General features: G+C 40.6%; 4 protein-coding genes across 4 annotated transcripts; 3 read left to right on the forward strand and 1 right to left on the reverse strand.

Annotated features, from left to right (window-relative positions):
• Positions 1-4,398: 4,398 nt before the first annotated feature.
• Positions 4,399-5,358, reverse strand: K441DRAFT_275364 (uncharacterized protein). The gene is made up of 4 exons (XM_067640902.1): positions 5,320-5,358; positions 5,013-5,261; positions 4,853-4,958; positions 4,399-4,783 (listed from the first exon to the last, which is right to left on the reverse strand). The coding sequence occupies exons 2-4, from the start codon at positions 5,081-5,083 to the stop codon at positions 4,607-4,609; spliced, it is 354 nt and encodes a 117-aa protein (XP_067499065.1). The 5' UTR covers positions 5,084-5,261; positions 5,320-5,358; the 3' UTR covers positions 4,399-4,606.
• Positions 5,359-6,180: 822 nt separating this feature from the next.
• On the forward strand, positions 6,181-7,430 carry K441DRAFT_275369 (V-type ATPase). The gene is made up of 5 exons (XM_067640903.1): positions 6,181-6,492; positions 6,591-6,603; positions 6,668-6,797; positions 6,856-7,116; positions 7,220-7,430. The coding sequence occupies exons 1-5, from the start codon at positions 6,473-6,475 to the stop codon at positions 7,282-7,284; spliced, it is 489 nt and encodes a 162-aa protein (XP_067499066.1). The 5' UTR covers positions 6,181-6,472; the 3' UTR covers positions 7,285-7,430.
• Positions 7,431-8,414: 984 nt separating this feature from the next.
• On the forward strand, positions 8,415-8,747 carry K441DRAFT_680996 (uncharacterized protein; the record flags this gene model as incomplete). Its single annotated transcript, XM_067651426.1, has 1 exon — positions 8,415-8,747. The coding sequence occupies one exon, from the start codon at positions 8,415-8,417 to the stop codon at positions 8,745-8,747; it is 333 nt and encodes a 110-aa protein (XP_067499067.1).
• A 1,026-nt stretch (positions 8,748-9,773) lies between these two features.
• On the forward strand, positions 9,774-11,525 carry K441DRAFT_644657 (putative monooxygenase; the record flags this gene model as incomplete). Its single annotated transcript, XM_067646763.1, has 5 exons — positions 9,774-9,813; positions 9,873-9,910; positions 10,033-10,889; positions 10,940-10,962; positions 11,019-11,525. 5 exons carry the CDS (start codon positions 9,774-9,776, stop codon positions 11,243-11,245), a joined length of 1,185 nt encoding a protein of 394 aa, XP_067499068.1. The 3' UTR covers positions 11,246-11,525.
• Between the last annotated feature and the right edge of the window lie 11,292 nt (positions 11,526-22,817).

The raw sequence follows: 22,817 nt of genomic DNA on the forward strand, positions 1-22,817 counted from the left end.
CACTACGACCTAAACCACGACCTACGCTAGCTAATTATGTCCGACATAAGAACCTAACGTCCGAACTGGGCTAACGGAATTACCCTAACCAACGAGACTACTGCAGAGGATATCACCAATTACATTTACTTTAAAATTAATGAGTATACTAGCTACAACTTTAAGGACAAAACCCTATGGGATTTATACCAAGAGGACTTTAATAATTTTGAGGTATAAACATTTAAGGAAGCTGATAGGTCTGCAATTAAAAGACTTAAACAACTGCTCCGACATAATGGAGTATGGGTCTTTAATAAAAAGAGCAAGCCAGTACCGCAAGCACTGTACGACGTCGCTCACGAGGACGACCGTACGGAATGGTCAGATGCAGAAATTCAGCTATATATCAACAGCGAAGGACCCTTTAATTCGTATGCTATTAACTATCGTCTCAAATTACGCCCACTTGCCACCACCCCTAGGACACCTTAACCACCTGTTGCGTCTACACCCCAGCAAGCTCCGTCTAAGCAAGCTGCTCCATCCGCACAAGCTCCGCCTGCACAAGCTCCGTCCGCGCAAGCTCCGTCTATATAAGCTCCGCCTACATAAGCCTTGTCCGCGCAAGCTCTGTCCACACAAGCTCCACCCGCGTAAGCTCCGCTAGCCTTACCCTCTTCCTTAACTAAAGCTAAGGATTTACGGCAGCTAAGCTCGTATAAACCTCTGCAACCTGCCCAGCAATGGTATAACTTAGCTCTAGCTGTCTTAAATGACCTTCCTACGGCCGAGCTCCCCTTACCTACAAACGTTACGGCTCCCTCTGCGAACGTTATGGTTCCCTCTACGAATGTCACAGCTCCCTCTACGAATACCCCTGTGACACCTCAAACACCTGTTGCATTTGTACCCCAACAACCTGCCTAGCAACAGTACAATTTTCAGCAGCCTGCCCAGCAGCAGTAGTACGACCCTCGGCAACCTGGCCGACAACAGCATACCCTATTGCAATTTACCCGACAACAGCAACCAGACCNAGGAGGAGGAGGAACAACGTTATACAATGCTTGGACACCTCAGTAATACCTTATACGCGCCTACCTGTCTCCACCGCGATATCCGCAATGTTTACGATATCCGCAATATCCGCAATATCCGCAACGATATCCGCAACGTCTACAATATCCGTAATATTCGCAATACTTGAATATCCGCGATTACTGCCCCGAGCACCTGTTGACCTATATACTTCTCCTTTATACTTTCTTACCTTCTTTCCTTTTTGTAAATGTCGCCAGTGTCTGTATGAGTAGAGGTTACGTGGTTATGTCTCTGATTAGTCATCCTTACGGTGACTTATCAGCCCCCTATTTAGGCACCGCGATCCTTACGATCCTCTGCGAAAGAACACGAATGAATTAAAGAACCTGTTACCTTATATTGCAATTGCAGTACCCCCGGGTGATACCGACAATTACGTTGTTAACTTTAACTTACTTTACCTATACACCTAGCCTATTAACGAGCCTATCGTAGTACTTACTATAAGGTTCCGTTACACTTTAATTACTTTATTATTATATCTGTACTCCCTAGTATGCTATATTTAGTAGAGTAAATAGGTTAGCTAGGGCTTTAGGAAAGGAAATCTAGGCTATTTTATAGAGCTATAAGGCTTTCTAGGATTTCTTATAGGGTCTCTTATATATTTCTTACTTTAAGATAATTAGCTTTCTAGCTGGCCGTAAAGGCGTAAATCTGCTCGCGTACGTCTATAATATTATTATTGTCTTTAATTTCTAATCCTAATTAGATCTTAAGTTCCTCTTAAGTAGAGGCAGCTCTCTTAAATAAGCTTACTTTAGGTGCCATTGTTAGCTTTTTAGGGTTCGTTAGTATTATACGCTTTAGTTTTAATTCTAGGGGTATAGGTCTAATCCTATCTAGCTTATAAGGTGGGATATTATCTAGGCCTTCCCAGGTAGTATAGAGTTGTTTTAGTGTCTAAGTATAGCGCGTTAACGCGTTATTGTAGACGAAGTTTCTTTTAGGGTAGGATATTATTAAGGCCTTCCCAGGTAGGGTAAATAAGCTTAGTATAATATTACGGCTTATATAAATGCCTCTAAACTAAAGCTTGTAGAATGCTGTATTATAAAAATACTAAGCTAAGGAGAAGGGAAAAAAGGGGTCGCTAGGACCGATATAAACAAATATATAAGGGGGTAACATAAATGGCTTAAACGCCCCCCCTACTATTATAAAGAGGAAAATAAGCGAGCCCCAAGTAATATAGCAGGGCTAGGTTATTTTGTGTACCATATTAGCAGGGGGGGCGTCTAAGGCATTGATGTTACCCCCTTGTATAGGGTGAGCCGCTAAGGCGCTAGCTCCGGGCAAGCTAATTGCGGGTCGGCAGAATATAGTAGAATTTGGCAGGTAACGTGCGATAGCGCCGTTATAATACCTAGCCTATTAATAAGTCTACCGTAGTTCCTACTACAAGGCTTCGTTATATAAGTTCGTTAAATTTAGCAAAATATACATCCTCTACCCTAGTATCCCTTCAAACGTTAGCGTTCAACCTTATCGATAAGATAATGGGTCCGTGCATATAACACTAAAAGTTTGTTCATTTAGGGTTCCTTATTGGCTAAAATCTTATCGATAACGTTGGACATAACTTGACGTTTAAAGGGATACTACTTTGTCCTAAATATAGAAACTAGTAAGCCTAAGCCAAAAAGGTTTAAATCTAATAAGTTATTTATATAATTTAAGCAGTACTATAGCCTTATAGAGGATAGCTATAGCTAGTATAGTAATAGGAAAGCAATATTAAATTTAATTAAGAATAAGAAATAGTATATAAAGTTTATAATATATACTTTAGACTCTAGTATAGAGAAGCTAATAGAGTTTTTAGTAGGAGATTAGGTATAAGACTTTCTATACTCTTATATAAGATAACTATAGCTTCTTTATTATATATACTAGCTCTTAATCTACCTTTCTTTTAGCCTATATCTCTTACTCTTAGTAGCTACTTTTTGGCTATATATATATGCTATACTAATAAAGCTAAATACTTATAGTATATTATTGTTATAGGGGGGGTAAAAAGGGTCTTATACTTTTAAAATATATTATAAAATAGTTAGGATATTATATTAGATTATCTAAAATAATATAATAGATTATATAAAAAAGTATATATAATTTGCCTTACTAGCCTTATAAATAGCTTTAAAGTAGCCTTTGTTTATTATCTAAAATACTAAGAAGTCTTCTATTAAAAACTTTATCTATAGCCCCTTAGGGGCCTATTTTAGTATAGTATAAATTTAGTAGGGTGCTTATATAATAGGAGTGCCTAACTTAAAATATATATATCTTTATTAACCTATCCCTTGGCCCGTCAATTTGCGTCCAACGGTTATCGATAAGAACTAGCCAATTAATCGTGCTGGATTTAACGCCTGCACTGGGGGTGTAGGGCTTTGGTTTTGTAGTAATTTAATATACGCGCCCGGTTTTAGGAGTTAAGTCGCTCGATATAAAGTTACTAGCACTTTTCTTTCCTGCAGAACTGTATTTTGCATTGTGGTAGTAGGTGCACGCGTTGTTTCGAAACTGGTATTCGCGCACGGACCACTTACTCGTTGGACGCTGACGGGCCAAGGGATAGCTAATTTTTACTATTTTAGTGTAAGTAAAGAGCTCTTAGCTAGCTTTACATATAGCACTTAACGGGTATTAAGAGCGTAGCGTTACTAGTACTTGTAAATTAACCGTGGATATAGGGCAATATCTATATACTACTAAGTGTATAGGCCTCTTCGCCTATAAAATCTAACTTAGCGGCTAATTTAGCGATATAGATTAAACTGTAAATATACTATTAATGTAAACAAGATACTTATTACCACTCTTACACCTTATAATGCCTTCTTATAAGGTAATTAAAGTACGTAAATTAGTTATAATTGGTATACTAAAAGCTACATAAATGTGAGAGGAGAGATGGGCAAATGGCTAGGTACTAGCCTGGTAGAGAAATTGAGCGATTTTAGTGCGGGCGTAAGGACGAATATCGGCCACCTTTTTCTCCGGCTGTGAGCTTGGTTGCCGGCTGAATCGCTTACTGAGATAACGGAGCAGTGAACACCAGCGGCTAGGATGTGCTTTCCACTTTTTCTACCATACATCTGCTAGCACGGTACAACTAGACTTCGTGAGGACTACCTTTTATCTTCATATAATTTTAAATCTGCAAAACAAATTATGTTCGCAGAGAAAAACAAACTAATGAGTGTCGCGGTTTGTAACTAATATCGAAGCATCCAAACCAAGGTCAGCATTGGCTTTATCCGCGACGATAACATTCTTGAGAGTCAACTGATGCAGTGCTGATGGGCCGTCTCTACCTCACTGTTCAAATGCAAAACACACCAGGCCCCATAGAGTAATGTTGTCAAAACAGCCCACTCACTTCTATCAGTCTACGATATGAAACTAGTATACCATCTGACAACCCTCCGACGATTGGGTGCTATCGTACAGACCTCTAATAAAATGCCATACTTCGTCTTCGTTATCATACAATGGCATCCCAGCCCTCTCATTAATCTTCCATGTCCAGCTCCGCGGCCTCGAGGGCTAACTGCTGCTTCTTCAAAGCAATCATCCTCCTCTTCTTCTCAAGCAGCCTTTGCCTCTGCTCCTCTTCGGTCAAGGCTCTTCTCTGAGCTTGAGGCTGGGCCTGGGCCGACCTTTGTCCCCCGGCACCACCAGAGCCAACCTGATGACAGGGAAATACGAATTAGTTGATTGTATTTAAAGAAAGTAGGGGCTAAGGCGGGAGTCCTACGATGGGGAGGCCGTCGGTCACACCTCCGACGGTCTTGAGGAGAGGTGATGTTATGCCACCAACGATCGGGAGATCTTTGGTCGTTTGGTCCACTGTATTTAGAAGACTAGGGGAGTAAGCTTGCGTCGTATAATGGAAGATAAAAGGTGGATAGTAGTACCCTCCGAGAAGACCGCCGCCGCCGCCGCCATTGTTACCGCCACCGCCACCACCACCGAGAAGTCCTGCCATGNCGATGTTTAGGGGTTTGTGAGTTATGATTTGGTTGGTAGCTGGGAGGCAGGGTGGCTGTTACTAATAATTAATCGTCACAATGTAGATTGAATTTGGTTCTTAATTTGAGCGGATAGTGTAAGTATTTTAGTGTCATTATATAGACACAAATGCTGGCACGAATAGTTCTAGAAACCTGTTTATTCCTCTTCACGTCGGTTGTAATCAGGTTTGTTGTCGGTTGAGGGAAATACCTTGGTACATCCAGCGATGACGTAGAATAGTTTGCCAATACGGAAGCGAAGCTCTGACGATCTTCGGGGTCCGAAGGTGCCCAGTGCTCCACTCACCATAACGGCGCCCCACCACAAGCCCACAACATCAAACACATAGAGAAACCCATCTTACAGGCAAAAGAGTTCTGTGGCATATCCAAGTTCGCCGTAAAGAATATCTGCAAAGTACAGTACGAAACGACAGTAGTATTTAAGCGAGGAGTAACGGTCTCAGACGGCAAGACTGGGCAGTTTCTAGAGAACAAAATCGGGAAAATTTGCTCTAGTCCCCGCCTTGTAAAAGATGTTATGCTATACTATTTTCTTCGAAAGCTCCTAAGGAGAGAGAGCCATCAGATTAACGATGCCGTCACACGATTTGCACCGTGGGTGCTCAGATGTCTGTTATCGATAAGGGCCCAGCCAATCAGATCAATAGGATTAAATCGCCGTGCTCAGGAATGAGATTGATAATCTATTAAACATTATATAAAATAATCTATATAGCCTATTTCTTAGGGTTAAGTCACTTAATGTAAGGTAGCCAACACTCGCCCTTTCTATAGAATGAAATCTGACATGTTTTGCACCCAAAATGCGTCCTCAGCGCTCGTAGAGGCCCTCAAAGAGGTATAAATCGGGCGACGGCCACGGCTCCAGTGGTGGGTTTTTAGCAACACAATTTAATTGAATGTTATATTAAGTCGGCTAAATAAGATCTACATTATTAAAAGTACGATTGGAAGGCACGGTTGATGGTAATGTATTAATCAAATCTATATAGGCTATACGCGTAGTTTTGATTCCGGTGTTCCGCACGGACCAACGCTGGCGGATAGATTAGTTGCATTAGTTAAAGGAACTTGGCCGAAATAGGCAATACGGATTCATGAGTTTCGTTGGTCTTGGCGCCAGGCACCCGTTTATGTACCAGCCAAACTCATGCTTACGCGTCCTTTTACCGAAGCCTCATGCCAACGTCCTAGGAATTAGCTAAGTTTACTCTCGTTATACGGGCCTAGGCAGCAGCGATTACACAATCAACTACTTCACAAACCACCAAGATGCATTTGCTTCATAATGCATCTCGCTCCTCTACGCATCTTCCAGCTTGTTGCGTCGGGAAATCACCATGTATCCATCCGATGTCTGGTACGTTCTTTTCACAGGCGGTCCAATGCCCTTCGTAGAATAGTTTGCGATCCGAATGGTCAGTTGGAACATGACAGCTAACACGGTCTTTCCTGTAGCCCCGTATATGCTGTACGCTTTTCGATTGGTTTAATCGTGTCTCTTATAACAAATTGCTGAACTCTGGGTGCAACAGCCGTTTTTCAGCGCCATGGGTGTCGCTGCCGCCATCGTTTTCAGCGTCATGGGAGCGTCTTATGGCACTGCTAAATCCGGGGTTGGGATCGCTGCAGCGGGAGTCCTACGCCCAGATATGGTGATTAGAAGTTTGTCCCATGCGTTATGCACTACCAGCAAATGGCATTGGATCTAACGAGTTGGCAGATTCCATACCAGTGATCATGGCTGGCATTCTCGCCGTTTACGGCCTTGTGGTCTCGATTATGATCGCCAATACTCTGCGACCAGAGACACACCTTTTCACGGCGTTTGTTCATCTTGGGGCCGGGATAGCAGTAGGGCTTGCCAGCCTTGGAGCTGGGTTTGCAATTGGCATTACCGGGGATGCTGGAGTGAGGGGATCAAACCAACAGCCCAAGCTGTTTGTGGGTATGATGTTGATTCAGATCTTCTCCGAAGTGCTTGGTGAGTCCTCGGGTACGATTCATTCCCCTTCCGACATGGATTTGGACGAAGAATACGAACGGAACATGTCACAATGAATCCTCGCTGATGAATTCCGGGAAAGGTCTGTATGGCATGATAGTTGCGCTCATCATGCTCTCCAGCACTACGTCAATTACTTGCGGATGACATTAACGATGAGGAAGGCCAGCAGCATAGCATTGAAGAACAGCACCGGGTCTCTTTGGCCACCAATCCATGGTAAACGGCGATGAGCAATGCCTCAAATTGAATATTTCAGCAGAAGGGACTGGTAGGCCAAATCTAGGATGCAGCTGGTTGAGCAGGTGGAGTGCAATGGGAGTCCTGACTGTCTTACCGTTATGAATGGAGGATTCATGCATGAGTAGATGTGTGGCTATGTACAGTAGAAGCGGAAGAGTCTTGCGGCGTTTGACCCTTTGGGGCTGTGTCATCTAATCAGCAACGTGGCAGCCCGATTATATGTGACGCTTCTTGGCTTAGAGCAATGGGGTTCTCTTGCCGTCGATTTTCAAGGTACCTAAGGTCAAGTAGGCATGTAGGTTGGTATGTGTATGTGGCGCGCCCGAGGGTTGTTTTGACACGTGACTTCGGGAAAGCGCGACCAACCCTCATCTCTCACCCTTCAACCTGTCTCTCATGCTTCCCCATCCGTGTCTCATCCTCATTCCATCTGCATCAAATCCACCCTGTAGGAAATACCTTCGACATTAGCAATGCCACCACTCCTGATCCGAAGTCGTCAACACAAAACGAGCACTTCGGCTACACCGCCTGCGGAAACGATCGAGCTGCTGCAAATATGTGCCGCGCCACGAGCTGCTTGTACTTCATTTCGCTGTGCCGCCCGAGCATGGCCTAGCGATGAAATCCTTCTTGTAGGCAACCATTTCTGCCTGTTCCCTCTCCTGACATTCCCCTGACATTTTCACCTTGAAAGCTTGATTTGCTCGATATAAGATGGCCTGATCGTCGCCAAACTATCCCAACCTTGATACCAACATTCATACCAACCCACTGCCGTTCAATCATACACCTCCCAAGCAAGCGACGGTGATCAAATGCGCTGAGGCCGAGGATGCCAAGTCTGAGGCATGCAGGCCTCCCCCTCACCAATCCGACATGCTCCTCCGTAAGGTCTCCGCAGTCGCAATGATTATATTTCCCCACACTGCCGTAACCCCTTTCAGCCCCATCGGCTGGGTTATTGGCGCCGAAGGCGCCTTCTTACTCGACTGCTTTCTCGCCGGCCTCCTCTTCGCCGCAATGTACTTTCAATGTACTTTCAATGGCGCATCGCCGAGCAGACCAATCCTGTTGCCGTCTGCATCCCGGCAAGTAGTGGCAGCTATATTTCCAACGGCGTCATGCAGAATGCTAGCAGGGAGATTGTGTGGTTGTACAGGCCCACCAGATACTGGAAATATTATGCTGCAGAGGCAGCCTTACTTGCCGTGGCCGAGTTCGGAGGTATGGACAATGTCAGGCGCGGCGTAGTGACTTTTATTGTTGCGGCCTTGTGGCCGGCTGGCTGGTTCGTCACCCCACAGTGGCTCAAGGCGGAGGCTGAGGCACTTGAAGGCAATGTGATTCTGGATGGCCTTGGATGAAATGATGAACGTCGGATATACCCGACGTGCCCGGAGATTCCGACATTGAGTCCAGGGGAGCCTGTAGAACCCTTTAGAACTTTTAGATCCTAAGGTAGTATGCTAAGAGAGAGTTGCAGAAATTTGGGGTTGAATTTGTTGGAATGCTTAGACATATGAAGAAATTTATTCACCGCAAGTCACCTGCGCCTTCTACATCACTTCACATGCTCACTGTTTTTCCATTCCTGATAGAGAATAGGTACCTATGCTGCCGACGTATTCCGAAGCGCTCTTGTTTAGCTAAGAGACTGATTAATATGGCGTAGTGAAATATTAATAGGTAGTTTCTTCGAATATCAATGGCTTAAAATAGAGGAGCGGGAGAATATATTCACAATCATATTGTTCGAGCAAATTATATGATTCCAGCTTCCAACTCTCGAACACGACTGTTTCGGCTCGAGTAGGACGCCTTCCTGGCGGATTAGACTGATATACTTCTTCGTTGCAGGAAAATCGTGCGCGGTGGCTTCTCTGGCATCCAACGAGACCACGAGGGCAAGCGCCTTGGTCATGACTTGGTAATTTTGAGGCACTCAAATCAATCCTAAGTTCGGTGCCCCACATGTCCGTGTGGCTAGGCTTCAGAAGTATTTGGTATTCTATGAGCAATTGAGAATGCATCGAACGAGTGAAAACTTCAAGTTGATCAAGATTTAAAAACTCCTTCAAGATGCAAAGTCCTGATAGGAGTGAGGGGAAGCTCGATCTTGTGGAGGAACTGAGGTCTTGCGCTGGCATCAAATCGATGATGCAGCCAAATAGACGAGCATCACCATAGCCGGCCCCACCACGGGCACTAGAAGCGGGTAGCCTGTTCCCATCCTTGCTGCTCACTGCCCCTCGATGTAATCCCGCCCCGCTAAAGCCAGTTCATCTTTTCCTTTTATCATCAACATTCGCTAGGCATATTCTATCCTGTGCTGAGGCAAAAAAGGTCCTATTTCGTTTGTAGTATACGGTACCGTCCATCAGTTCTTTGCAATGGCAGACAAACCGTTGCCCGTTATTGTTGTAGGAGCTGGTAAGCAACTTACGGCCTGGAAAACTGTGATAATCGTTTTATTGACCTTTGAAAAACAGGTCTCGCTGGCCTAGCCATTGCTCACGGACTCAAAAAGGTTGGTCGAGTTCAACATCCGACCGTCGTTCATACCCAAAAATCGAGATTCTGAACCGCCAGTGGATATACTTGCCCTACTCTTTCCTCTTTCTATAATGCTGGGGCTCATGACAACTGCAGAACAATATATCCTATGTGATCGTCGACCGGGAAGCGGCACCACGAGATAGAAACTGGGGGGTTACACTGAGCTGGGCTCTCCCGTTGTTGGATAAACTTTTACCAGGAGATCTTTACAACAACCTGCAAGTGTGTCAACCTGACCCATCACTCGATACCAAAGCCGCTGGTAAAGAAAGTGTCTTAATCCGCGATGGTGCGACGGGCCAAACGAAAGTTGAGGCCCACTTCCCCGGAATCAGACGAATGCAAATTCAAAAAACAAAAAAAGCTTGGGGCCCAGGCCTAAATATCAAATATGGAAAACGGCTAACTGACATCTCCATGACTGCTGCGGGTCCGATAGCACACTTTGAAGATGGCACCTCCGAGTCCGGTAGCGTCATCATCGGAGCAGACGGCGGAACCTCGCAAGTCCGCCGCTGGCTTCTTGGGGATCTGGCCGCGCAAGAAGTGCTCCCCTACGCCTTCATGAACTTTCCATTTACCCTACCAGCCGAGAAAGCGCTTTACCTTGACAAGGTAATGAACCCTAACGTAGACGTAGCCACGCACCCCAAGAACATGTACCTAGGCATATTCCAGTTGGACAAGCCAGAATTAACGAAGCCGGAGACGTGGGTCTACTACATTCTCGTTACGTGGCCAATAACCACGAAAGAGGATGAAGAAAACTCGGATAACCGCCTAGAGAGACTCAGGGCGCACATGGATGGCTGGGCGGACCCATATAAGTCAGTCGTGGAATGGTTACCGGATGATGTGGTGATCAAGCCGGACCAGCTGAGAATATGGCATCCGAAGCCGTGGAATAACCATGGGGGAGCAGTGACGCTGGCAGGGGATGCAGCACATAGGTAAGACCTATACGATCACATTCCCCAACTCACTTTGCTTACCGCTGTAGTATGACCTTCCATAGAGGCCAGGGTAGGTTCCACGATCGATATCTGTGTTACCTGGACAAACGCTAATGCCGATTCCAGGTGGAAATCTCGCCATCAAAGACGCCAACGAGTTCGTCGCGAAAATGGTTACGGTGCAGAAAGGTGAGCAGTCGTTGGAGGAGGCGGTTAATGAGTACGACGAAGGCGTCGTGGCGAGGGGTCAGGAGGTGGCAACCTCGAAAGCGCAGACAATAGCTTTCCATGATTATACCAATTTTGAGAATAGTGCGCTTTTCAAGATGGGGATTAAGCCGGCGGGGTCTTAACTGACTCAAGGGAGAAGCCGGGCCAAATAAGATATAGAACATCTATCAGGAAGTTCAATCCTGAACCAAAGCAATTGTCAGCCGGCCAAGATCCGAGCAATGTGGCTTGGCAGTAACTTTAATGTGCCGTTTTGGTTCTAAAGTTACTCCATATACTTGCCCAAAAAATATATCGAATGACCAGGACTAAATGAATAGCGCCTAGCGGACGCCTTTCTCAGCCACTTTGAACTAGATGCAAGTAAGACGCTAGTTAGGCTACTAGTAAAAGTATTGAAGCAATTAAATAAGTATCTATTAAATATTAAGTATTAGTATATTCTATATTAAAGCGATCTAACACCTATAGGCTATCTATATATATCCCTAACCGCTAGCATTTAGTATAGCAATTAAACTCTTCTTTGAAGTAATAGTAAAGGACGAAGATAGTAAATACTTTAGGGAATATAGCGTTATATAAACCTCGAAGTATATAGGGAAGAGAAAGAAAATATAAAGATAATTAGACTCTTCTCTCTCTCTAATAAAGTTATTTTATATAAAGAAAGAAAGATATATATAATAAAGCCTTATAGGAAATATTACGATAGACTTATTAATAGACTAGGTATATAGGTAACGAAGTAGATAAGATTATAAATAGTAGAGTAAGTGTTTAATAGATTAACTTTAATTATATTTTAAGATTTACGACAAAGGACTATATTGCCCGCGAAGCCCTACTACACGCGTCCACGTCGCCGCGGGTGGAAATATCGTCGGGAAATCGTTCCTTGTAATCATGGCTCCCAGTAATGAATGAATGTATATTCATACTACTTATCGTATTCATATCATTAAGGCCTCCAGATATTCATTATCGTGATAATATCGCGATATTGACTTGATAAGCAATATCACCAGGCTTGGCAAGGCGTTTGAGGGAGGCGATCGTCTTTAGAGTCCTCCCAAATCGTCACCCCCCTTCTGCCTCTTGAACCAATAAGCTCATCAATAGCTCCTGCATCCATCCCAATATAAATTAATACAATTTTGCTCGTGCGTATATTTTAAAACGATAGGCGTATTTACAATCCTTTGCGAACACTACACTACCCCTTTACAACACCACCGACTACCACCAACGCTCTAAATCATATATATATATATTCATAAGCTTATAGATATTCATTCATTTATAAGATTCAATATCGTATCTATATCACTTCATAACGATAAGTATATCGCAATAAATAAATGAATAGGGTTATCGTTAGGAGCCCTGCTTGCAGTGATGGCAATAACTATATAATTATAATCAGCTATACAATTGCGATTATTATATAATCACTAGAGCTGATTATAATTTAATTATGTAGTTATATTAATTACCTATTTTAGTAGTTAGGAATAGATTTTTAGTGTAGTAGAAAGCTCCGCGAGACTTACCTAGATCTTCCTACCTAACTATAAGTTCGTGATAGCTTTTTGGTATTAAGGTAGGCTCTTAAGCTTCTTTATAATCCTTATCTACTACCTAGTTATTGCCAATATCATCATCCTATAGGTTGCCCAATAATTCGCCCTTAATATTTATAACCTTAGCCGCCACCTCTTCTAATATAAAGCCGCTAGATTTAATAACTTTACAGATCTAACTCTTTAAGCACTCCGTCTGTTTGACTACCGTAGCTCTAAGCCTACATTGCGTCTATAATATTATTCGCCATACACCTAAAAAGACTCTTTCTACTTTAGCCGACATTACTAGTATAGAGAAAATATTAATGGCCATTCGTAAGAGTCTTAGGTAGAGCTTTTGCTAAGAGGGCTTAAGCCACTAATTAAGGGAGCTTCCGGCAATTAATTATAGAGGATCTGCCTATAAGAAAATAAGTTAGATAACGTTATATATATTAGGGATAGATTATACAGTAATAAAGCGTTTAAATTTATCATTAGCAGATACTATTACGAACGCTTTAAGTACAATGTTATAACTACTTAGAGAAGAGTTGGAAGAAGCTAGTTGGTTAATATAGGCACGGTCTAGGATGGAACCCGTAGAACTATATAACGAAGAATAGTAAGCAAGTCACGTAATGTTATACGCAGTATACGTGGTGTACGTAGTATACAATATATATAACACGTATAATACGTACATTACGTATAAGGAGGATTTTATAGGAGTACGGTTATGTATTTAAGGACCCTTAATCCCTACCTAGATAGTTCCTTTCTTATAGTAATTCTTAGAATATAATTAGAGTTAATCTATTAAGCAACTACTCCACTAGTTATTATTATATTATTAATTTACTTATAATACCTATATACCTAGCCTATTAATAAGTCTACCGTAGTTCTTACTACAAGGCTCCGTTATATAATTACTACCACGGTTATAGTTTTAATAAGTCAAATAATATGCCACCAAAAGTAGCTACTATAACGCCGTTAACAACAGTAACTACTTTAAGGTTAAGTGGAGATACAAGTATACAAGATACTAACTTATAACTAGTTACGGTTGGATAGTTACAGGAAATTATTAATAAGTTAAATAAGAACAACTAAATACTTAAAGAAAGACTTAATATGAGGGGATCTTGTAAACAGGGGGCTATAAGGACACGATTGGAATAGGATAGATTGGTAAGAGAGACGAATCCTTAAGGAGGTAAGGCCTCTAGGATTGTGGAGACTATATACTACGGGTACGTGCCTCCGGCACGTGACCGGTAACCATTTAAGGGGCGTCCGGGGGTTGTCCTAAGGGCAACCTAAGGTGTCCGCAATAATATCCCTTATATTACCCCCCCCCTTCTTACGGTCAGCCCCTAATCGCTATTACCTTATAATAGGAAGATTATAAGGGCTTATCCTAGAAGAGGTTTGGAGAGATATTAGAGAAGTGTTGGTATACCGCTATATATTATCTATCTATCTAACCCCTACTTTAAACTCCTAAAAAACCTTAATAAGGAAAAAATATAACTGGAGAAAAGATGTAAGGATTACTAGGAGACCTATTAGAAGCCTACTAGAAGCATACTGGTGACTACCTAGGCTAATATAGGGATTTTTATATAACTCTGCTTCCAAGCCTTTATGCTAGTCTATAATTAATCATAAGTATTATAGGTAATTTAGTGTTCTAGTATAGTTCTATAGAACCTTTAGTATGGGATTTAACGTATAGAGCCTTGGCTTGCCGTCGTCTTTAACTGCTAAGATATAGTCTATAATCTTTTCTTATAATCCTTTTCTTATAATCCCCTACGTCACTAACGTATTACTCCCGCATTTACCCTTAGGTTATTAGATGCGGTTAAGGTATTAATTAGTTAGTTAAAGAGACTTATCTCTTAAGATTTAGTGTATATAGTTTCAAATCTAGTAGTTCTATGCCGTATATTTGGTATAGCTCTACTACCTAGCAAATAGGGACATTTCGCGATAGTAATTGTAGCTATTATGCGATTGTCAAGAACGTCTATAATATTATTCTTTAATACTATAGTATTGTTTTAGGTCTAATTTAACCTATATACGTCTTTAATTTAACGTCTTAATTGCCTTCCCCCAGCCGCGTAGTTAGTTTTTGTAAGGAAGTAATAGTTAAATAACTTATACGCGTGTTTCCTTCCTTCTAAATAGCGCTATTATAACGGAGTTATATTAGCAAGGTTATAGTTATTTACTAAAAGGGTATTAGAAGGTAAAGTATAAAGACACCTTGCTTATTAAGCTGCTCCTTTTCTTAAACACCTTACTTCTCGCTATTAACCGTTGTTCAATTTTGGATGTATCTTTAATATATTATTAAGATTTTCTTCTTTTTTATTAATAATTCAATATACCTCTTCATTCTCCTACTAACTACTCTTTTAAGCAAATTCCATAGCATATCCTAGCCCTGCCTTTATATATAGAACCTTAACCCCCGCTAACCCGCAACTAGTGCTGGTCCTACCTAAATAATTTTACCTATACGTCTTTAAAAAACCAGAAATCTAATAATAGGATTTTAGAGGCTTGCAATAAGATATACTATATTAAATCTAATACCTTTAGTCCTTATAATTAATGCATACGTACTAAGAGCGGCAGTTACGTTAAGGTGAGTTTTTCTATCCTTAATAGATTTCCATTGCTAACTTTAAGCTTTAATAATAGCCTAGGCCTAAGTGGCGACGTTCCTTTAATGTCCTTAACTACTACATCACCTAGGCTCTCTTTTATTTTAGCGTAAATGCTAAACAACTTAGCCGAATTTAAGACTATACCACAGCTATCTACACTGCCTATAATTCCTAGCAAGCTAACTAGCAACGCCTAATGTGAGAGCAAGGTTGGTATACTAAGGATAGGGTAAGGAATAGGGGTAATAAGAAGAAGGTTGCCGTCTACTATAGAAAGGAGTTCGCGTATACGCGTTAAGTTTTGAAAGAGCATAACATAATGCGGTATTAGGTAGGTTACCCTTTAGGTACCTAGCGGATAGGTAACTAACAGTTGCTATAGTAAGGTCTTAGTAGTTCTGGACTATACCAGCCAGCCAACGTCTCTGTTCATTCTAGGCTTAAGCGTATCTTTATTAACTATAAGCTTACGCCGCAAGAGCTTCGTTAGTATTAGTTTAGACCTAATATTAGTGTTAAGCGTTTAAAAGTCTCTGCTTTAGCTATACCTTATCGTCCTGCCCCTGTTTTTATGCCTACTTATACGCCTACTAAGGCATCTGGATCCCATTCTCGTTAGCTATTACTTAGTAGCCCGATAGATACTAATCCTACTCCTAATAATAATGGGGCGTAGTGGCTTTTTAGATTGGGCATTTATGGTTTGGACTTTTGGGATTCGTTCTTATATATAGTAGCAATTAAGGACCTCAATTAGGTACTTGGGAAGGCCTTAGAAGGCTTTCAAAAAGGGCTTAAAAGCCCTAGGAATAATATTCCTAGTATAGATTAATAAATAGGAATACAATTCTAGTAAAATATGCTATATACGTAAAAAGGCTAAGGACCCGTCCTACCTTAGGCTATATAGCCCTAATCCTTATAGTTTCCGGAGCTTGTCCGTTCCATATCCGATTTAACCTATTTACTCTTTTTATAAGCTTTCTTTATAGGTCGCGATAACACCGTAGTATTAAAGCGCTTTCTGCGATTTGTAGATTATGGACCTTAGTCCCAATATTCTTTTAGAATATCTTTGTAATAATTAAGGTAATCCTCTGGTTCCTATATAGAGTCCTTAGCGGGCCAGCCTAGCCATTTAACTTTAAATTAAAGCTTGTTCTTAACAGACTTATAGCATAGTATAGCTTTAACCTTATACCACTCGCCTACTACCTTAGGGTGTTTAATTAGGCCTAGACGGAAGTTCTTTTTTAGTGGTAGTCTATGCTATAGCTCTAGTAGGTTTATATAAAACACTAGATGTATATAGGCTATAGATAGGGGTAGCTGGAGACAATAGGCTAGCTTACTAATTTGTTTCTTAACTTAAAAGGGACCTAGGTATCTTATATTAAGCTTCTTTAATAGTTGATAGGTCTTAATATTTATTAAATATAATAGAACCTTATCGCCTACTCTAAAATGCTTATCCTAGTACTTGCAGTTATACTAAAGTCTCTACTACTCTTAGGCATCTTGTAGGCTCTACTTCGCATACTTTTATTGCTCCTCCTATTCCTAGAGATATCCTTATACTCTCTAGTGGATATCCTTAGACTTCCCGGTAGGATCCCATAACTAATTATGCGGCTTTAGCTAGTAATCGTTAGGTATACTATTAAACCCAAATAGTTAGACGCCATAGGTAATCTAAATTGGTGCATACTTATACAATATATATTGCTTTAAATTATAAGCGTACTCCGTATATAGAAGTAGCTCGCACTAGTTGTCTTACTAGTAGTTTAAATACATCCGTAGGTAAGACTCCAGTTCCTAGTTCTGGCGTTCCGTTTACCCATCCGTCTATAGGCGGAAAGCTATACTATAACGGTGGTCTATCTTTAAATAGAAGTATAGATCCAACCAGTACTAGCTTATAAAGACGCTGCCCTTATTAGTAATAATAGAGTACGGCTAATCTACTTTAAAAAAGCATTTCTCCTTAATTAGGTTGGCAAGCTTTTATGCGTTAATTGTCTTGTTAACGGGAAGGTATTAGACGTACTTTAAAAACCTATTAATAAGTATAAGGACCGAATTGTATATTCGTCCTTAGCTATCTTTAGATAGTAGGAGATCCGTAATAAAGCCTATGGCGTAATATCGCTATAGCTTACTAGTAGGGGGAACTAATTTAAGTAGACCCTATAGCTTATGCCTGCGGATCTTATATACTTAACACTTCTTATAATAGCTAATGTACTCCTTTGCTTCCTAATTAAGCCTTAGCTAATAGTATTTACGCTAAAGTAATTCCACTATCTTTACTTAACTATAGTGGCCGCCTAGGGGATCATCGTAATTCTTTATAAGAATCTTCTATTATAAATTTGCTTCTTATAGCACCCAAACCTTACTACTTCTACGTAGTAGGCCTATCGGGTCTAGTTCCTAATAGTAGCGCCTAGCAGCTTCCTTTCCGTTACGTTTCCAGTCTACTTCCGTATTAAGAATAGCATAAAAAGCGTCCCTCTATTGCACCTCACGGATAAGATCCATTAACCCTTTAGATAGTTCCTGGGTGAAAGCTATTTCGTCCTATACTACTCTAAGTATAAAACTAAATAGTACTATGGATCTTACAACTCTTTAATACGTATACGTTAGGAAGGCCGCTATAAGGTTAAAGTCCTTTAGTTATTAACGTATTAGCCACCCAGTCGAGCCAGCCACCCGGCCGAGCCACCCCAAAACACATCAAAATCTACCAACTTTAACCTTTTATAACTCCACCCCTATTAAAGATATTTAAATAAAAATTTAAATATAGCTGCTTATATATAGAAGTATTCTGTTTATAAAGTTTTTAAAAAAGGATTATATTATTTATTCTATTTATTACTTAACTTGATCCCTTTTAGGTCTATATACGCTTTTATTAAGTATTTATTAGCTTAAATATAGAATACTTTTTTAAAAACATTATAAATAAAATACTTCTATATATGAGCAGCTATATTTAAAATTTTATTTAAATATCTTTAATAGGGGTGGAGTTATAAAAGGTTAAAGTTGGTAGATTTTGATGTGTTTTGGGGTGGCTCGGCCGAGTGGCTGGCTCGACTGGGTGGCTAATACGTTATAGGGCTCCGAGTTCCAATTACTTTATAGCTTCGCTATTAGTTTAAAGGGATAGCTTAGTAATTAGGGATAGTATATTACTAGGTTCCGAGAATATATTAGGGACGTCCTATCTAGGTATATTCGAACCCTTATTAGCAACAGACCGGGTACTAGCTAGAATATTAGTGGAAACCAATAGGGCTTACACTGCCTAAGACTTAGTATATAGAGCTGTGGGTACTTAAGCATCCTACACCTAGAGCTTATTCTGCAATATAGGGAGTAAGATATCTATTATCTGTTTTCCTTCTCCCGTTTTAAAGCCTTTAGTATAGTCTAGCCATCGTGACGGTCCATTAGTAGGGTTGTTTTCCTCTAGCTTATATTTAATCTTAAAATTAAATTGTGTGAGCTCTTCTGCCTATCTAGCTTGTTGAGGTATAAGCTCCTTTATAGTTATAAAGTAGCGTAAATTATAGTAATCTAAGAGTACATGAGTGGTATAGCTCGCGTACTTAAGGTAATATCGCTACTGTTTAAAGTAGTTAACTATAGCTAGCAGTTTCTTATCGTGGGTATAATACCTAACTTTAGGTCCCTGAAATTTTCCATTATAAAATGCTACTAGTCTCCAATGGAGCTAGGTAGCGTCTAGATGCCTATTAGGTTGCAGTAGGATACTAGTAAGGGCAAAATTCGATATATTAGTTATTATTATTAATGGCTAATCTAGGTTAAAATGCCGCAGTAATAGAGCTTCTATAAACTTTACGCGAAGTTCCTAAAAGGCCTCCTAAACCTTTCCGGGCCATAACCATAGCTTATACTATTTAGTTGGTCCCTTTTTAGTTTTCTTCCTTACCGCCTTTAAGCTTTTTGCTCCTTAGGTTGGGTCTTAAGAAGCTTTTATAATATAGTTAAATAGGTATTAGGCGACGTCCGAGTAGTTATAGATAAAGCGCCTATAGAAATTGGCAAAGCCTAGAAATACTTAAACATCCTAGTAGCTCTCTAGCTCCGGCCACTCCTAGATCGTCTACACCCATACTAGGTCTATAACTACACCCGTAGGCGTTATAATATAACCTAGAAACTCAACCTGCTTAATATTAAAGATATACTTTAACGCTTTAGCGTAGAGGCCCTAATTATCTAAACGTTCCAGCACTTCGCGGACGTGTTGCTCGTATTAATCCTTATCTTCTAAGTAGATTAAGATATTATCTAAATAGATGATGTATATACGGTCGACTAGTCCCCCTAAGGCTCTATAAATGTACAATTAGAATGTTATAGGCGTATTAGCTAGCCTAAAAGGCATTACTAGATACTTAAAGTAGCCGTATTAGGTCTTAAAAGCGGTCTTCTACTTATCCCCTTCTTTAATACGGAGCCTATAATAGGCGTCTTATAGATCTAACTTCGTGAAGATTTTCGCCCTAGATAGTTAATCCAGCATTTCACTAACCAGTGGTAGTGGGTAACGGTTCTTAATTATAATCTTATTAAGACCGCGATAGTTTACGCATAGCCTTATAGTTTTATCTAGTTTTGGGATAAAGAGAATTGGTGTGCCTAATGGCAACTTACTAGGCCGGATCTATCCCTTTTCCAGTAAGCCATTAAGATACTCCTATAGGATCTTAAGCTCTTTATACGAGAGGTTATAGATAGAAAGGTTCGGCGGTTATTTGCCTTCTTTTAGATTAATTACGTAATCGTACTCTAAGTTTTATAGTAGGACTTTAGCTCTCCTGCCCGGAAATACCCTTAGTAAGTCCCTTAGGCCTACTAGAATATTTAATAAATTAGGGTCGCGTTTATCCTCCGCGTTATTATTAGGTAGGTTCTAAAGCTCTCTTAAGATACTTGCGGGCAGCGTTATACGCTATAGTGGTTACTTATATATAGTTACCACCGTATATTAAACCGTTTTATATCATAGCCAATAGAGGGTAGGGAACTCCTTAACGCAGCGTTTAAGGTGCCGTAGTATACTCTCCGTATATTGCTTAAGCTAGAGTAACCCATGGCGGTTAAAGTATCTCATAAGATCCTTAAGATCGCCGCCTCCCTGCAATATCTCCACGACCTATCTAGTAGTTCCCCGTAGGGTCTTCATTATAAAGGGGTTATTACCTATACTAAGCTCTATACCTATCTTGCTATTAAATAGGGGTTAGATCTAATACTCCTTTAGGTATAAAGCGTATACTATTTCGCCTAGGGCTATATTCTCTAGAATGTCCTTTAGGCTTATTAGTAATATACGCCCTTCCAAATCTTTATTATTCCACTATTTAAAGGCTCCTGTTTTAAAGCGTATCTTAGGATCTACTTTTATAAGCTAAGGGTATTTAAGGATAAGGTTATAACCTACAAAGTTAGCCGCCTAAAAGGGTTACGGGCCAACCGCCTTAGTGCGGTTATGTATATCGGCTACTAATACTATAAGCTTATGGGCACTATATAGCTTAATCTAATACTTATCTAGAAAGCCTACGATAGATTTCCGCCACCTTTATAATAGGATAAGTTTATACTCTTTTACTAAATTATATTATATAAGATTGATTTCGGCGCCGCTGTCGTATAGTGCTTAGAACTGTCGTACCTCACCTATAGGGAGTATTATTTCTAGCTTAACAGTAATATGGAGAGTTTCTCCTTCCATATCTTGCCCTAGTTGCAGCTAGGAGAAGTCCGCAACTAGGGCTTTTCTTTTTTTGGATTATTAGTGCGGTTATTACCCTACTTGTTTTTTTAATAAGATCTACCTCTAGAGTTTTCTCTTAACTTCTTAGAGTGTTCCCGTGAAGGTGCTAGATAGGTGTTAGGTTAGCCCTAGAAGTCTTTCCCGTTATTTAAGGTTCCTAACTTTAACCCTTCTAAAGTTCTCTTTAAAAACGGCTTCTTTAAAGGTTAGGTCTGCCCTATATTACTACTAGAGTACCTACACTTCTAGTAACCCCTTAGCTTCCTACCGGAAGAGGTCTAGTTCCTTACCGCGTCTTTAGCGTTTAGAACTGCTTATTCGAAATCCGTATATATAGTAATCCGTAATAGGGCTCCCACGCGCTTTATTTTGTTATAAATTACTAGCTTAATTCTAGCCTAGATAAACCCGATCTTCTCCTTCTTATAGATACTACCGTCCTTGTTTTTAAAGGGCTCTAGATCCATCTATTAAGCATAAGTTTCTATAAAGTTTATAAACTGGCGGAAGTTATAGCGGTCTAGCTATATTCCATTCCAGAATAGCTCTATATTATTATATTATACGACATACAGATCTTAAGTCTATTTTTTTAGAAAGGTTTACAGCTATAGCTATATAGTAATTTGCTCTTTATTAAGCTAATTAAGTGTAATCTAGTTTAGTAATTAGTCTTTAATCTTGCTAATAATCTAGCGTATACACTCTTTAGTATTATCTCGTATTATTAGCATCTTAAAGAAGTTATCTACCTTATAAACCCAATCGTCTAACTGTTAGGCGTTAGGTCTGTAGCGGAGTTCTAAACTATTAAAGGCCTTAGCCAGTCAGTCCATGTCCTTTTTCTATTTATAGCGTAAATAACTCTCTAAGTCTTCTACACCTCTTTAGGTAGATACTAGGTAGCTCCTAAGAAGCCCTTAGCCTTAACTAGGTTATAAAAGAATTTGCCTAGCTTAGATTAGACCCTACTAGATCTAGATTTGCCCTTAGAGGGTTCTAATATATTTATTAGTAGCTTCCTCCCACATGGCTTCCGAGAGCCTTACGACAGCTTCCCGATATCCGTCTTAAAGGAGATTAGTATAGGGCTCTTAACCTTCTAAACTCGGGCCTAGGGAGGCTCCTGCTATAGAGGTAGTGTTAGTACTAGTAGCTAGTGTAGGCTTCCCAACAAGGCTTAGGTCCTAAGTTAGTAATTAGCTTAGATTACCTAAAGGGGTAGGCCTACTTAGCTCGTAAGCAGTCTGTGTACCGCTACTATACTAATTATAGGCTGGTGGTCTTCCGGGAGGGTTCTAGTTGGTTCCCTAGTTAAACGCGTTAGTATATTTCTCTAGCATTTCTAGCTTAGGGGAAGATCTTAGAGTTGCCTCTAGCGCTTAATCTTCTAATTAGCCTAGGTGGGGCCGGAGGAGTTCTAGTTACTTTCTAGTAGCGTTATAACCGTTATAGAGGGTATCTACGTTTTCCTTAGCGGTAACCGTAGGTGTGCGAGAGTCTTTAAGCTCCTGGAGTATCTGGGTATTAGGGCTCGTTCGGCCGTCTTACCCAGAGGGTTATATTATCACAATCTCTCGCTATCGGAGGGACCTTCCTGCCTTTGCGCGACGGCTTT

The sequence above is a fragment of the Cenococcum geophilum genome (genome assembly GCF_001692895.1).
Source record: "Cenococcum geophilum 1.58 unplaced genomic scaffold K441scaffold_55, whole genome shotgun sequence".
Taxonomy (NCBI): Eukaryota; Fungi; Ascomycota; class Dothideomycetes; order Gloniales; family Gloniaceae; genus Cenococcum; species Cenococcum geophilum.